The 15,811-nt window shown below is 33.3% G+C and overlaps 1 protein-coding gene across 6 annotated transcripts; it reads right to left on the bottom strand.

Moving 5' to 3' along the window:
• Positions 1 to 71: 71 nt before the first annotated feature.
• On the bottom strand, positions 72 to 15,379 carry LOC132755834 (fibropellin-1-like). Of its 6 annotated transcripts, none has more exons than XM_060746759.1 (16): positions 15,272 to 15,379; positions 14,752 to 14,862; positions 14,047 to 14,100; positions 13,045 to 13,197; positions 12,356 to 12,385; positions 11,359 to 11,511; positions 10,957 to 11,067; positions 9,921 to 10,031; positions 8,911 to 9,021; positions 8,425 to 8,535; positions 7,765 to 7,875; positions 7,444 to 7,554; positions 5,555 to 5,688; positions 4,916 to 5,015; positions 3,657 to 3,821; positions 72 to 407 (listed from the first exon to the last, which is right to left on the bottom strand). In XM_060746759.1, the coding sequence occupies exons 2-16, from the start codon at positions 14,846 to 14,848 to the stop codon at positions 166 to 168; spliced, it is 1,794 nt and encodes a 597-aa protein (XP_060602742.1). In that variant the 5' UTR covers positions 14,849 to 14,862; positions 15,272 to 15,379; the 3' UTR covers positions 72 to 165. The 6 variants fall into 6 exon arrangements, with proteins under 6 accessions (XP_060602742.1, XP_060602743.1, XP_060602744.1 ...); XM_060746760.1 differs by lacking the exon at positions 15,272 to 15,379 and adding an exon at positions 15,123 to 15,250; XM_060746761.1 differs by lacking the exon at positions 7,444 to 7,554.
• Positions 15,380 to 15,811: the final 432 nt, after the last annotated feature.

Here is a 15,811-nt window from a genome sequence, read left to right as displayed (position 1 = left end):
CTTTTGAACAACAACATCTTTTCATTTGCTTCACTCTTTCAAATTTATTTCAATTGACGATAAAACATTACAAGATTTCAATGTTTAATAGTTTACAATAAAACACAACTCACTATTGAACAGCCAAAAACGTCTATTACTTTTATTTTATCAAACACAATTTTCCTACATTGGTCGCACCATCATTCGCGCGGATTTTAGCGCGATACAATATGCAAGGCTGTTCCAAGAGAAAGAGCGACAGTTGTTTGAACCAGGAGTTTCATACGGGCACGTCAAACACGAGTCATAACAGCTGTGGAACCACCAAGCACCGTGTAGATAGACCCCGCAGTTTACCGAGCTACTGTCACGATCAACGTCTTTGTTAGTAAATCCAAACCCGTTATGTCCAGATAGCGAGTCACCTGTTGATAATGTTAAAACAGTTTTAAAAAACATGAAAAAATAAATAGCATTGTCATTTTTCCAAAACAAATGACTATAAAATGCTCATCTGCAGAAAAAAAAATCTTGTTTGGTTTTATTAACCTGTCAATTCCATACTCATAACACGGTCAATGCACACAATATATTAATCTTCGGAAGATTTTCGGTAATTTCCGTGAGATGCACAAAGTGAGATTTGATAAAATAAAATTTGTGTCTACGAAGTTATTATACTGATAGCGCAATAGGGTTATCAACGGGTTAATGATTTCTAAGTGTCCTACGTAATGTATGATCGAGACCGTGTACGTCCAATGTTGTTTTTTTTTCTTATTGATAACTACTTTCAACATTATTGGAACTATGATTGTTTTTAATGTTGTTCGTTTTAATTTATTGTGTTAAGCAATTATTTGTTGTAAAGTCTAAACTCTTTTTTCTAAAAAACAACAACATGGTTTCAGAATTAATATTTATAATTCATTCGGATTAAAATTAGTAAACGTCATTTCAATGGCGTAAAACACAATACAAATCGAGACAATGTTTCTAAGCTAATTCATGTATGTGTAGACAATCCTGGAAGCAGCCCGGTCATTCAATGAAAATATTCTGTAAAAATGAGAAAAAGAGTAGGCCTAAAATCAATGGCAAAAGTAGGGATCGAACTACAGACCTGTAATATATCAGACAATCACTCTTCCGTCTGTGCTTTCGCGGTTTTTATATGGTTCTTGCATTAAGCTTGTGTGACTTTCAAAACATTAGTAAAATATTCCATATTAATTCTCGTAAGTACACGGACAGAGCCGAAGTGAAATCGAATATTTAAATGAGTGCTATAATGTATTCAAAATTGACAGGTCAATAAAATCAGATTATAGCAAAAACTAAGGATAAGAGCGAAGCAGACCATGTGAGACTAAAACAAGTGTTCGAGCATCACACTAAATACCGTGTTCTGATATATACTGGACAATGTGCTTGAATGATTAAAATCAACGCTAAAATTTCCAATTTTTACCGGCAAACTGCAATTTAAGATGTCTAGTGGTCTGTTCACACCGATATATATGATAAAGAATGAAAATGTAAGAGTTGGCGAAACACGATATTCTTATACTTTGCGATAATGATTTCTGCAAGCGCCTAGAGGTAATACTCCAACACTGTAGTGAGTGTAACATATAATATAAACGATTATTTACAATATAACACTCGCCTTATGTTCTCCATGTAAAATGTAAAAATATGTTTACGAAGAATGCAGTCGAATCTTTTGTTCTGTTTATTTCAAGTAGCAGATGCAAGTTACTGGAAAGATTTATTAATTCATGTTTATGACTTCATATGTTGTTGTATTTGTACTTTAATGTGTTTATTGTATTGATAGAATGAAGACACTGCCCAATATTTGCTTAAATGTATCCGATACTTGTACATCCAAGGTTTATCATAATAACGGACATGTAGTTATTGTTTCGTTTTTGCAGATGTCTCAGAGCGGGACATAAAAAATGCAGTTAGAAATTAAACTCGCACATTGACCAAAAGAGTATTAACTTCTGTTTCTTAGCATATATTTACTGGAAAACGATTGTGTCCTCACCGTAAGTTTAAATGCAAGAAAACCTTAACATTATTTTGCGTTTGTTTTTACTCAGACGTTTACTAATTTAGTATGTTCATGTTAGAAATGAACAGTTTGTTTCCGGTACAATGTTATTACAAAAGCAATTTTGACTTAAATTCAGATCTACTTCATATATTTCTTGCACGTAGATCTGTTTAAAACCGTATTTGTTTCGCCTTCATTGTGATCCGTATTTCATAAGAAGAAAGCTTTTTTTAGCCAATCAAACTGTCCTTAACATATAGACATTAGACGAAGTGTACTAAGAAGAAAACAAATTGTTGATTTTTGTTATAAAAAAGTTTGAAGTAATTTGAAACAAATAAATTGGAAATAATAGAGTCAATTTTAATGAGAAAAATTGTTTTACCAGTTTATCTGCCGGCTTTATGGACAGCGGAGATCGTGAAAATTACCTACTCAGTATTGGTATTCAAGCGGTTAAAATTAGAAACCGCATTGCTTTCAAAATTGGCTGTTTTAATGGTGACGAGAAGGTGACCTTCTATAACAATAGCGTAGCATTAATAAGGAGCTTATTTGTATCAGATTCCTTAACAAAGACAGACAACACAACTAAACAATGCAAAGGACTAACGGCAGCACTTGGAAATTTGTGATGAATGTTGTCTTTTCATTTAGTGCATTCTACTTGATTTACTGTAGCCAGTGAAATTGAATTTTGGTTTCTTCGAATTCTTTTGATTGAAACAAAGCAAAACAGCAATTGTGTATAAGTTAAAGTTTTATGAAAAACTGTAAAAATGAAGGCATAACTATGATGAAAAATCAACAAAATAATTATAACTGATAATGAAAATATACACATGTTCACTTTATTATTCCAATATGTACGTAAAACCAATAGAGATGTTTTAATATTTAAGGACTTCTAAAAATTAAGTCTGTAAATCATGCGTTTGACCTGTACGACTATGTATTTCTTTTAACAATCAAAAAGCAAATAACATTAATTGTCTGATTGTAAACAAAAGATGCAAGCAATTTTCAATTTTGCATGGAATGCACAAATTGATACAACTGTCCATTACAAAGACAACAGAGAACATGTTTTATGTTAGAGAAACTCCTCGAAGTGTCTATTATGTGTGAGAATAAACTCGGCGCATAGTGTAATGGACAGTTTTCGGAGATTATCCCTAACATAATGTGCCCTACGTATATGAACACCTGAAGTGTGAATGTTAATATCTATTAGAATGTTATTATCTATTAGATTTTTGGGTTCCGGGAGGAGTATGGTTGCAAAGCTGAAACTTAAAGGAATGGACGGAAGGGCATTACCAGGAGTGGAGCCTGTGGCTTAATTTGACTCAACACGGGGAACCTCACCCGGCCCGGACACTGCAAGGATTGACAGATTGAGAGCTATTTCTTGATTTGGTGGGTGGTGGTGCATGGCCGTTCTAAGTATGTGGAGCGATTTGTCTGGTTAATTCCGATAACAACGAGACTCTAGCCTATTAAATAGTGCGGGGATCCTCTATCGAGCCCCGTCAACTTCTTAGAGGGACAAGTGGCGCGGTCACAATGATCATTAAAATTGTTTTAAATTTGCAATCGGAAAATATACCCGCATTTCCTACGTATCTGCCGAGATGCAAAACAAAATCCTTTGGTGGCCCGACGGAAAAGTCATCGTACATAGCAAAGTACTTGCTTCCATTAGCCAGTCCTAGTTCCACTCTTAGCTGGTATCGGCGGCCATCTTTTGTAAGACCGTTCATTTTCTCCAAGCCTGAAACAATCAAAGTACTTAAATATAGATTGGCTTCCTAGTTTTTCATGTTTTGCAAGAACATATTTTTTGGGTCAACCTGTTGAAACATTCATGTGCATTCTGAGTTTGTTTTCGTTACGTCATGCAGATAAGTCCTTATAAATACGCTAAACACACTTCCGGTTCACAGAAATAGTATGTCTGAAGATCAGTCTAAAAATAGTACAGGTATGTGTTTCCATGTTTTCTAATAACAGCATATCATTTAGCAGCAAAATATTTAGACTGAAATTTTAAATATGCCTAGAATAGGTTGCAATTTTTGTTTTCAAGTTTACAAAACATGTAAAACAATAGAAGATATTACATAAGAAAAATACGGTTACCTTATATTATTATTATTATTATTATTATTATTATTATTATTATTATTCAAGAGGTACATGCGGTAGCTAAACTTAATGGCATGATTTCGAATATGATTTAGTTTTTCATTACTCCGAGTCTATAACTGTTCAATTATTAAACTTGTACAAAGTTGAAATTGAAAATTTTAAATACAGATTGAATGTTTTGTACAATCAGCAAGACAAATGTAAGAAGGAACACTTTCGAACTGTCACTACCTATAGAGCTTGAAAAATAGAGAGAAGTATAATAACTAAAGAAAGTCCAAAGCAGCAAAATTAACAATCTTACAGGCTTGGCTTGATTAAGCTGTTCTGGTACGGTACTGGAAAGTAAAAGTACCTTCTTCGGCCCCAAGCACCGACTGAAGCTGAATTCAACATTTAATATGAAGTGGTAGAATTTTGAACTTAGAGTCATCAGCAGATGTATCTATACGGCGATTATAATGCAACTTTCAATGTGACTTTGAAGTGTCATTCTGTGAAAAGCGGCAATAAGTCCTAAAGTAAAAAAATACGTGTGCCCTACACAAGAAATGGGCTAAACTAAGAAAATGGAAATTTGAAATATATCAGAGGTTAATTGCCTGCATAGGCATAATTAGTCACATAAGTACAATATTTTAGGTCTAAGAGGGACTCAAAACCTAGTCACGAAGGGGATATATTTTAACAATCTGAAAACAAATATATTTCTCCTACCTGCCCAAAAGTTGTTCCGTATATCTCCAAACCCATCTGCATAGGAAGAGAAACTCTGGTCTTCAAAATTCTGGTTGTTGTTTTCTCTATTCATGATAACCTAAAAAACAAGAACACCGCACAATACTCACCGCAATATGTTTCTCGAAAATGCTTTAACAATGCTGAAATAGAAACCGTAATACTCAAGAAACCTTACAACATAGCCTTCATTGTACCGACTTCGATTCTCCCGAACAACAAACAAATCTTGATACAATTTTTCCTGACAGTTCTGAACACTACCTCAAGAAATCTATTTTTAAGATTTTTTGACATTGACCTTGACTCAATTGACGTGAAGGCTTACGCAAGTGTAGATATTCACTTGAGGTGGAAACAAACTAAATATCTAAGATATATTCTGAAGGAAAAAGGGATATAACTTTTAAATGTATGCTTCAGGCTTCATACGACGACCGTAATATAGACTACATGTAGGCAGATTATTATATTTCAAAACAAAAGAATACCATAAGGTTTAACAGAAATAGTTATCTCAATATATTGTCTTCAAATGCTTTCAATTAGCGGCAATATACATGTATTAGAATTGACAATACTATGGTTTAACTGTAACAACTATTGCAACTGTGTTACCGTCCATCCTCCCCCTGACGTCACCATGTCACACATGACGTTTGTAAGTTGACCATTTATCTTCACTGAATAAACTCCACCTCCAGTTTGACTGGTCACGTGATTATCTTGAACGTCCTTACAATCTTTGATAACTGAAATAAATGTATAATTGTATCATAAGAAATGATGTACTTTTGTCAAGATAGATGTCCGGCCAACCCAAATCAGATTACGATAACTAAAATGCAATGAAAAAAAAATTAATGTAAATCAAATTTAAATAATATGACGACTTGAGCCATCTGAAAGCTAATAATAACATAGATGACTAAAATAAAATGTTAAGAAATTTTTATACGAATTTAAAAATGAAACTTGGACCACTCCAGCATAAATGATAATAATACGTTCATGATAAAAACATGTATAAAAATTCAAGATTACTCTTTGGAACAACAAACTTGTTTTGATGAAGTTATGTTCAGACGAATGAAGGATACAATCTTCATAGTCAATGTATTGTATCGTCGCCTTGGTGCAGTAACTGATTAACTTCTATGAAATATTATAGGAATTTACCTGTTACTTCATTATGCTGATTATATGACGATATAGAAAATGCGATTGTACTAAAGTCAGTTTCGATGTACAAAAATGAAAAGGCAGTGGCTCGATGGTGCAACGCAGTGGCACGATGGTGAAAACGCAGTGACACGATGGCAAAAACACAGTGGCATGATGGTGAAAACGCAGTGACACGATGACAAAAACACAGTGGCATGATGGCGAAAACGCAGTGATACGATGAAGAAAGCGCAGTGGCACGCTGGCGAAAAAGCGTTTGCCGATGGTTAAAAATCAAAGTTCCATGGTAAAAAAACGCGATTGCAAGATTGTGAAAACAAGAAGGTAAAAGTGTTATGGTACTACTATATCAAAATGCGATTGCACGACTGTAAAAGCTACAAATGCGATGATGAAATAGTGATTACACAATTTTCAAAACGCTGTGATTCGGTTGAGAAATAAATCTGGCTGGCACAATGGAAAATATGTTGATGGTACGATCGCATAATGACTAAATTAAATGAGTAATGGTATGATTGCAGACGCTAATGTGCAATAGTGAAAACTCGGTTAAATAAAGATGAAATTGAGATCCTACTAGCGTAAAAACGCGACAGAACGATGGTCTAACGCGGTGGAACGACACGATTGCACGATAAAACAATGCTAGTGCAAAATTGTAAAAAACACGAAAGTGTAATGGGGAAATCGCTCTGGAAAAATTTCACAGGATTGTTAATCACCAAGCCTATAGTTGTGCAGACACTCTTGATCTTCTGCTTGATTTTATTTGCACAGTAATGGTCTATTAATTGTCCGTTTTTAGTAAATCAAGCTTGTTCTCTCTACATCTCCAAAACTGTTTCGGTAATTTCAAGGAAACGTCACAGGATTGTTTGTCAAAATGCCTAGTTGTGAATAGTATATTGGTTTTCCGCTTAAACGTTATGGGACGCATGTTAAAGCCTTTCAGTGACATCTCTTGATTTTATCATTTCACTACCTTTTCAATCTTTTATTTTTTTGTTTTCATCTTATTTATTTGTTTTTTATTTATTTAATTTTTTTTTGCTTAAAACGCTAAGCCACAAACCCAAATGCACATTTCATGTTTAATGTCTATAAAATAAAGAAAAAGCAGCCCAATACGATGTTTGTTAAAAATCAGAAGGAATATTGTATCTTTAAGACTGAAGAGAAAAAAGAGAAAAAGTGTCAATTTCAGCTTGAAATGTACATTTTATCTAAATCTTTACTGGGTACTAGAGTATTGAACAGGTATACATTTGGTTAACTTGATTTTTTTAAATTTTGATTCTGGAGGCGTGGTGCTTTGATACCTTGGTCACAAAGTAGGCCATGGAATCCCGAGATACATGTACAATGAAATTCTCCGTTTGCACGTGGGAAGCAGACGCCATTGACACATGGGCTAAATGAGCAGGGATCGACTGTAATTAAAGACAATACAATTTAAGTTGGTAAAAACGTCATTTTTACGCCCCTTTTGGTTATCGGAAAGCGTACAGCTTAACAGATTGGCAGTCTTCATGATGTTTTTGTCGATCGATTGCTTTTATAAAGAACGGAAAAAGACGGAATATGCTGAGTTTTCAAGACTGTATCACATTCATTGAAAGCTTATCAAAATCAATACTCACGCTTATCACATGATGTGCCGGTGTATCCTGGTGAGCACGCGCACTGAAAGTTGTGTTTATGTTGATGACACGTACCATGTACGCACGGATTTGAAGAGCACGGACTAATTGCTTGAAAAAATAATGCATATGCAATTATTGTTTGAATAGACTATGCTCAGTTTTAAATAAGTTTGAATAATCTAATTTTATTTAAATGATGGTACACTGTTTTTAATTTTGTTCAATTTTTGAATCATTTAGACATCAGTACTATAAACTGAAAAATTATTATTGGACCATTGTTTTTCTTACAGCAATCCATTGAAATTTGGATAGAATAGTTCAAGATATATGCACAGAACGGCATAATATGGATCCTGTTCAAGGGCTTTTTTATTTTAAAAGACCAAACCACAAACCCAAGTGCACAGTTCAAGTATGAAGTCTATAACATTAAGAAAATGCAAGTGTAGCCCAGTACGAATTCTTTTAGAAATTAGTGGATATATTTATTCAATAACAATTGTAAATGGCCGAAGAGAACAGAAAAGGTTAATTTCAGTTAAAAATGCACATAATATTTCAATCGTAACTGAATGCTAGAGTTATGAACCGGTATCCGTTTCATAAACTTTATTTATAATAATTTTGTTTATTTTTGGCTTGCTGCTTTTATACCTTGGTCACAAAGTAGGCCAGTGAATCCCGAGCTACATGTACATTTAAATGTCCCATTCGTCAGTGTAGAGCAGACGCCATGGACACATGGGCTAGGTGAACAGGGGTCAGCTGTAATTAAAGAATATATATAGGAACAAAAATAAAAATATTACTCTTTTTCTAAATCCAGAGCTAGTATCTTAAACAACAATGCAAAATTGCAACTATGCATAGGCATCACAATTAAATACAGCAGAGCAATTTGTTGTGTACAAAAACAATTATATCCTTAATATTGCTTGAAGTACTTCAGATCGTTGAAATTCGCTAAACATCGATATTTTCCGTCCCTTTCAGTTATCGGAAAGCGTAAAGTTAAACAGTATTACTTTCATCAAGATCATTTTGCCGATCTGTTTACATAAAGTACGGAAATTAGCGATGAATGTCGTGTTTTGAGAATTCTATCATATTCATTTAACGCTATTCAAAGGTAATGCTCACGTTTATCACATGATGCACCGATGTATCCCTGAAAACACGTGCACTGAAATGTGTGACTTTTTTGATGGCATGCACCATGTACGCACGGATTTGAAGAACACGGACTAATTGCTGGAAAAAGTAATGTATAATTAACTACTTTTTGCATAGAAAATGCTAATCTTCAGAAGTAAGGTTTAATAATCTTATTTTATTTAAATGATGGTTAAATATTTCTAATCCTTTCGATTTTTGAGACATTGACATGACATTACTTTAAACGGAAAATTAAAACGTTATTATTGGATCATTCTTTTTCTTTTATTACAGCAATCGTGTGAAAATTGAAAAGAATAGATTAAGAGATCTGCACCGCACAGCATATGGATTCTGTTCAAGTGATACGGATTCTGTTTTTGTTTTTTGTTTTTTTTTTAAATAAAACACGAGCCGTAACCGCAGTGCACAGTTCAAGTAAAAGGTCTTTGAAATGGTACAAAACTCCAATTGTAGCCGAATACGATATATGTTAGCAATCAGTAGAAATATGTATTCAATAACAATTGTACAGGACTGACGAGAAACGAGGGGGCCAATTTCAGCTTAAATTTTAATGTATATTACAATTAAATCGTTACTGGGAACTTGTGTAAGCCTTTCACTGTTATTTTCGGCGTATTTGCCATATGGACGGCTTTTGCCGTTTCTATAATAATCATAATAATAATAATAATAATAATAATACGTTAATAATAATAATAATAATAAATATAAAGAAAATTATACCATCGACAATAATTTTTTTATTATACTAACAGATTTGGAAACATATATAATTACTATAATACGAATAACCAATAATAATAATAATATTAATTAATAATATAGTAATTTCTTAGAAAACCCTCTGGCAAATAGGTGATCAATAAAACAATAACCCTCTGGCAGCGAAAGGGTTAAGATTAGGACCTATACGTTCAATAAACTTTTTTTATAATAATTTTGTTCATGAAGGCGTGCTGCTTTAATACCTTTGTCACAAAGTAGGCCAGTGAATCCCGAGCTACATGTACAATGAAATGTCCCATTCGTCAGTTCAGTGCAGACGCCATGGACACATGGGCTAGATGAACAGGAGTCAGCTGTAATAAAAGACAATACATAGAAAAATATATTACTATTTTCTAAATCTAGAGCTAGTATTCCAGACAAAATTGAAACATTCAATTTAATTGAAATGTATTATATATATTTAAACAAACCCTATGCTAGACAGTACATTTGCTTATATAGAATTGAAGGTTTCAAATTTGCACATAGATCAACTGGTGTATATGAAAACATTAAATATTTTTTAATTGTGTTCTTTTTTCTTGGAAAAGGAAAAAACGGAAAGAGCGAATGATCTGAAATTTTTCACACACGTTATTGGTCAAACCCTAACTTAATTGTAAACAATTCCTCAAAGATCTTAATAAAGTAATGCCTTTCTAATGCACGAGTGTAAAAGTATTTGACATTTAATTATCGTTGTTAAATTGCAGTTATCTTAATGTTCATGCCATCTTAAGCCACGTGTTATGGAAACGTAATACGGAGCCTTCTCGTGTCCTCTTTTTCTCAGTTAAACACATTTTTCTTTTCCGTTGATAAAAGCATGCGTGAGCAAGATTTATGCAAGATAAGGTACGAATGCTGATTTGTGCTATTTCATTACACAACTAAAATGCAAAATGGCACCTATGTACAAGCAGCGTAGAGTAATTAGGTGTCGTAAGAATTTATAAACGCTTTTCACGCTTATTTTGAGTCACAGTTAAATACAGAACATTTTGTTTTGTACAAAATCATTGAAATTCTAATTGAAAATTGAAGTACTTCAGATTGTTTTAATTCGCTTAACATCGTCATTTTCCGTCTCTTTCAGTTATCGGAAAGGGTAAAGTTAAACAGTTTGAATTTCTTCATAAACAATTTGTCGATCGGTTGACTTTATAAAGAACGAAAATAAACGGAAAATGTCGGGTTTTGAGGGATCCATCAAAGAACGTAACTCAAAAGAAATACGCTTATCACATAATGCACCGATGTATCCCGATGAGCACGTGCAATGAAAGCTGTTACTATTTTGATGACACGTACCATGCACACAAGGATTAGAAGAGCACGGACTTATTGCTTGAAATATCAACGAAATGTAATAACAAGTTTTAGAGTAAGTTAAATAATCTAAGTTCATTTAAATAACTTTAATTTTTTGACAGTATTTGTCGATTTTTTACTCATTTGGGCGATAACTGTTAAGGGAAAATTAAAACGTTATTATTGGACCACTGTTGGGTTTTTTTATTACAGGAATCCTTTGAAAGTTGGAAAGATGTTTCACAAAGATCATAAACATGTTTATTCTTCTCTTTTCTTTATGAAATAAATTCTCCCTTTCAGAATCTCTAGACTTCGCCAATTTACCATGACACTGGCCAAGACTTGTCTTCAGCGAATCCCATGGCAGATTTGTACACACTGCATCAAGTCCTGTTTGACAACAAACCTCCGTCAGCTTCTCAAACCCAGGTACACATGAAAGAAAACAAGCAGCAAACTGTTCGAGAGATGACCATGCTGTTACGGGTGAAAAATAAAACTGTTATAAGGAGTGGTATGACTCTGTCTAAGATAAAAGCACATGATCTATAGCATGCATAAATGCAGAGTAACAAACTATGATAAAAGTTGTTTTTTTGGTTTTTTTTGTTAACAGTAAGATTCATCATCTAAAGGTGTTGTGGACATTGCTTGAAAATACCTCAACTGTGATTTAGACATTCAACAATTAATAATGATCAGAAATAATTATGACATATTGATGACTGCATTTGCTACTATCAACATCCAGTAATGTAAAACATTTCTGAACTTATTGTATAAATATAAGAACAAATACTTATCTAATATAATGAATTTGTTTTTCAAAAGTTGATCGAAAGTTATCTTTTTTTGGCCGTAACAAGTTTAGTTTTATTTAGAATATGAGTGGTCGCAGTGAATACTTTAATTCATATATAATAGAGGCACGATGGCCGGCATAATTTCAACTGTTGAATCGTGAGATGTGGTTCCATTATCTAGAAAAAAAGTAACCCCTCGGAAGCACTAAAACAGCAAAATAACATGAAAATTGCAGACTCAGTTTGATTGAGTCTGTACATGAGGGATACTGAAAAATTGCAACACCCCTCACGCCCCCTAGCACCGGCTTTGGCCGTACTCAATTCTCAACACTTTAATGTGCTGGACTCAATGATCCCGAAAGGAACACAAAAAATAATAACAAGTTAAGTCGGCGGCCCTAACCTCTATAACCTTATGTTATTTTATAAGCATACTAACTTGTTGTTTGAATTTTTATAAAAGATATGTTATGTTATTTTAGAATAGAAACAATTATAACTTAATTTCAACATACCTGTCGTCGTAATGCCATATGGTGTTAAATCTGAAAATGCATTTTCATACTTCAATTGTGTTGAAAGACACTTGCCTTCTAGGCCAATCCAATAAAAAATGAGTAAATGATTTTGAAATTTCTACGGTATTGTCTTCGTGCAAAGTATATTTTCTTAAATTCGTGTTGTATTTGTCCTACCCTTTTCTGTATTAGTTTGTAAATTGTTCAAAAGATCTAAATATGCTACCGTCAGGTTGTGGTTAAGCTATGTACAGGTCATGTCGACATCGCAATAACCACATGAGGTCATACAAGCTTTACTTGTTGAGAGATTTTAAATGTTACTTCTTACATCATATCAGTAATGAGCTTAAACAAGAGCAGAACTTCCGACCCTTCATAAGCAAAATAGATATCTTTAATTTCCAATGATAGAACTGATTCGTGGCAATATTTAAAACCCTTATATGTGAATATTAAATGAATAATTATGTACATTAGATACCTTTACTACCTTACCAGAGAAGCCGTCCCTTTTGTTTAAGAAGACTTACAAAGTAGCTATTGTGTCCCATATACTAGTAGTTCATATTTTAAAACTACGAACTGTTAACTTGTAAGTTCTATCTACAAAGACTTTGCTACTAAAAAATAGTATTTCCCAAGATTTGGGCCCAAATGCGTCAAGATTGCTTAAAATTACTTACCAACACATGTTCCTAATTTTGCCTTAAGTAAAGTCCAAGGGAGATTGGAGCACAATGCATTCAAGCCAGTGTCACAACATACTTGGGTTAGCTTCTCAAAGCCGGGAACACAAGTTAATGCACATGATGAAAATTGCTCTAACGTGGTCCAACCTATGAGTAGAACATTCAGAAAAAAACGATGTCTTATTTCGTTCACAAAATGTCGCTCGTAAACGTGCGATAATTATCGCCTTTTCTAAAGATCGGGGATACTTATACTAGCCAATTTAACAATATAAGTACTAAATTGTGCCCTTTTGGGACAATAACTATCGCGTGTTACTTTGTCCTTTGTTCCAATGTAATGGTTGGGTATCAATCTAAACCGTACCATTAAGTCTTTCAAATTTTAGGCTTTAGAATTCCTCGAAACCTTTTAAGTGATAGCTAGATGGCACTCTAAAGTAACTTTAACATTGTCATACATTAGCATCACACTGTCAAGCAAAAGGAAGTTGCAAAACTTACAAATTCGAAAAGGTCAGTCCTTCTTCCACACACGTGGTGAGTTTATCTTTCTAGTTAGTATACTTGGTTAGTTTATCATTTGGTTAGATAAATATAATTCTTTAATCTTATATCCTTACTAATTGCATTACTTTTTACAGAAGCTCAACAGATGTCAAGAAAGCCCACAATATATAATTTAAAAGTATTACATAGATTAAGTTAACCATCTGCAATGATAAACAAAACATATGCTCAAATAAATTATATATCGACAATCAATTATTTTTCTGATTCATTATCCAATTTGAGTGAAATGCGTTGCTACACTTTTCATCTTTCGGTCTTTATGCACAATAAAATTGACGATTCTGGAGGAATGATTTGCAAATATGCAAAAGAACTTCATAAAATGTTATAAAAAAATCTTGGAAAAATAATTCCAGTACCGTCATGTCAAATAACCTCAGCGGAGTTCTCTTTAACGCAATTTTGCAGCAATGCACTACTTACTTTGCTTTGAGTTCGATGTCAGTATAAATCTCTTGTCACGTAAAATCCCTTCATCTTAAATGCAAAATATGACAAAATGAGCTACATGTATTTATTTTCATGGAAAGGTGCGTCTACAACAAATCTATATTTCAAAAAGCAATAGATAGGCAAAATTGATGTCAAATATACAAATACAAGTTATTATTTTAGCTACTCAATGTTTTTTTCTATTGATTGAAGTTGAAACAGTATCAGATTATATTAAAAGGTTTGAAAAAATAGGTGAAAGTAAAGATACACAGATAAGTAATGTGTTTTTCACTTCGGATATTTTCCCATTTTCACATATTAGATTCATTGTCTGTTCTCAATTATCTTTTATCTTTGAATTTACCAATGAAGAGTTCAACTACAGTATCGTTCCGGAGCAGGCTGTCGGGCAGATTATCACTACTAGTGCTTTTACTTTTGCAATGAACTTATATAACTCTGTACAAGCCAGATGAGAGGTACAATACGAATGACCAAAGAAAGGATATCATGATCAATCAGAACGGAAGTGACCTGTCACACTGTCTGGTAATCTAACTCGTATCTCGTATCGCCCGATTCACAGATCAACGTATTACCAACTGAGCAGACTGTGTAGAATGATGATGATCTTATTACGTCTTAGTAAATGAATGTTGCGTGTCCCGTAAAATATATCAAAATTACGATTACCTTTATCGATTCCTAGCATATGTCCGTTCGTCCTTTCGATTAAGAACACACACAGTGACAATAAAAAGATGGAATTTGTGGCTGATATATAAGCCATTTTGAACCAAGTACCTGCATAAAATAGAGAATAATAGAACTTCCTAAAGAGCACCACCCAAAACGGCACAATTGAAAATATAGCAGAGTCTAAATTTAGACGATAATGGTTAGTGCAAGGTAGAGTTCACGCCCCCTTGCACCGGCTTAAGCACAAATTAAATTTTAGATATGAAGAAATTAAATAAGAGTGTCCATATATAAGTTAATCTATTTATGCAATTAATAATACATGGCAATACAGATAAAGAATGAAGTATGGTTAAATGAGTTACTTTTATTGAGAATTCCAGCGCTATTGTTCTACACTTTTGCTAGACATTTATCATTATGTCGTCATTGTAATAAACACATATCACATTCGTCCTTTTAAATACAAATCAACTTTTAGTGATTTACAATATAAAAATATAACAACTCTAACCTTTTAGTCGTATGATGTCCTACATGAATGTAAAATATGCGATAAGCTATCGTATGTTGAACCGCTTGTGTAGATAAGTAACGGTATTCTTTGATTGTATTTAGATTTAAGAACGTGATTCTCAACGGATTTAACTCATTACAGGATTGGAGCAGTACCTCTAGACGCTTGCAAAATTATCACAAATTACACAAATATCTTTTTTTCGCCGATTATTACATTTTTCATGCATTTGCATACAAACATCGGTGTAAAAATAAGAATAAGACCTTTTAAAAATCATTCCGTTAGGTAAAAAGGCAAGATTTTAGCATTTCGTCATTCAAGCGCCTTTTCCTGTATATACCGGAATACGGTATTTAGTGTGGTGCTCCAATCTTTTAGTCTCAACATATACAGAAAAAAAGAAAACAAATGAGTACCTTTGCTTATTTATGTTCTACTAAAGTAACATACTAGTATATATATTGACAATTTTAAAGGATGTATTGTAAACTTGGGGCTTAAATGTTGAGCAGCATCATACCAAATTTCATAATT

Source organism: Ruditapes philippinarum, unplaced genomic scaffold, assembly GCF_026571515.1.
Source record: "Ruditapes philippinarum isolate M1 unplaced genomic scaffold, ASM2657151v2 ctg608_1_1_1_1, whole genome shotgun sequence".
In the NCBI taxonomy this organism is placed as follows: Eukaryota; Metazoa; Mollusca; class Bivalvia; order Venerida; family Veneridae; genus Ruditapes; species Ruditapes philippinarum.
This window is presented reverse-complemented; position numbering and strand designations above follow the sequence as displayed.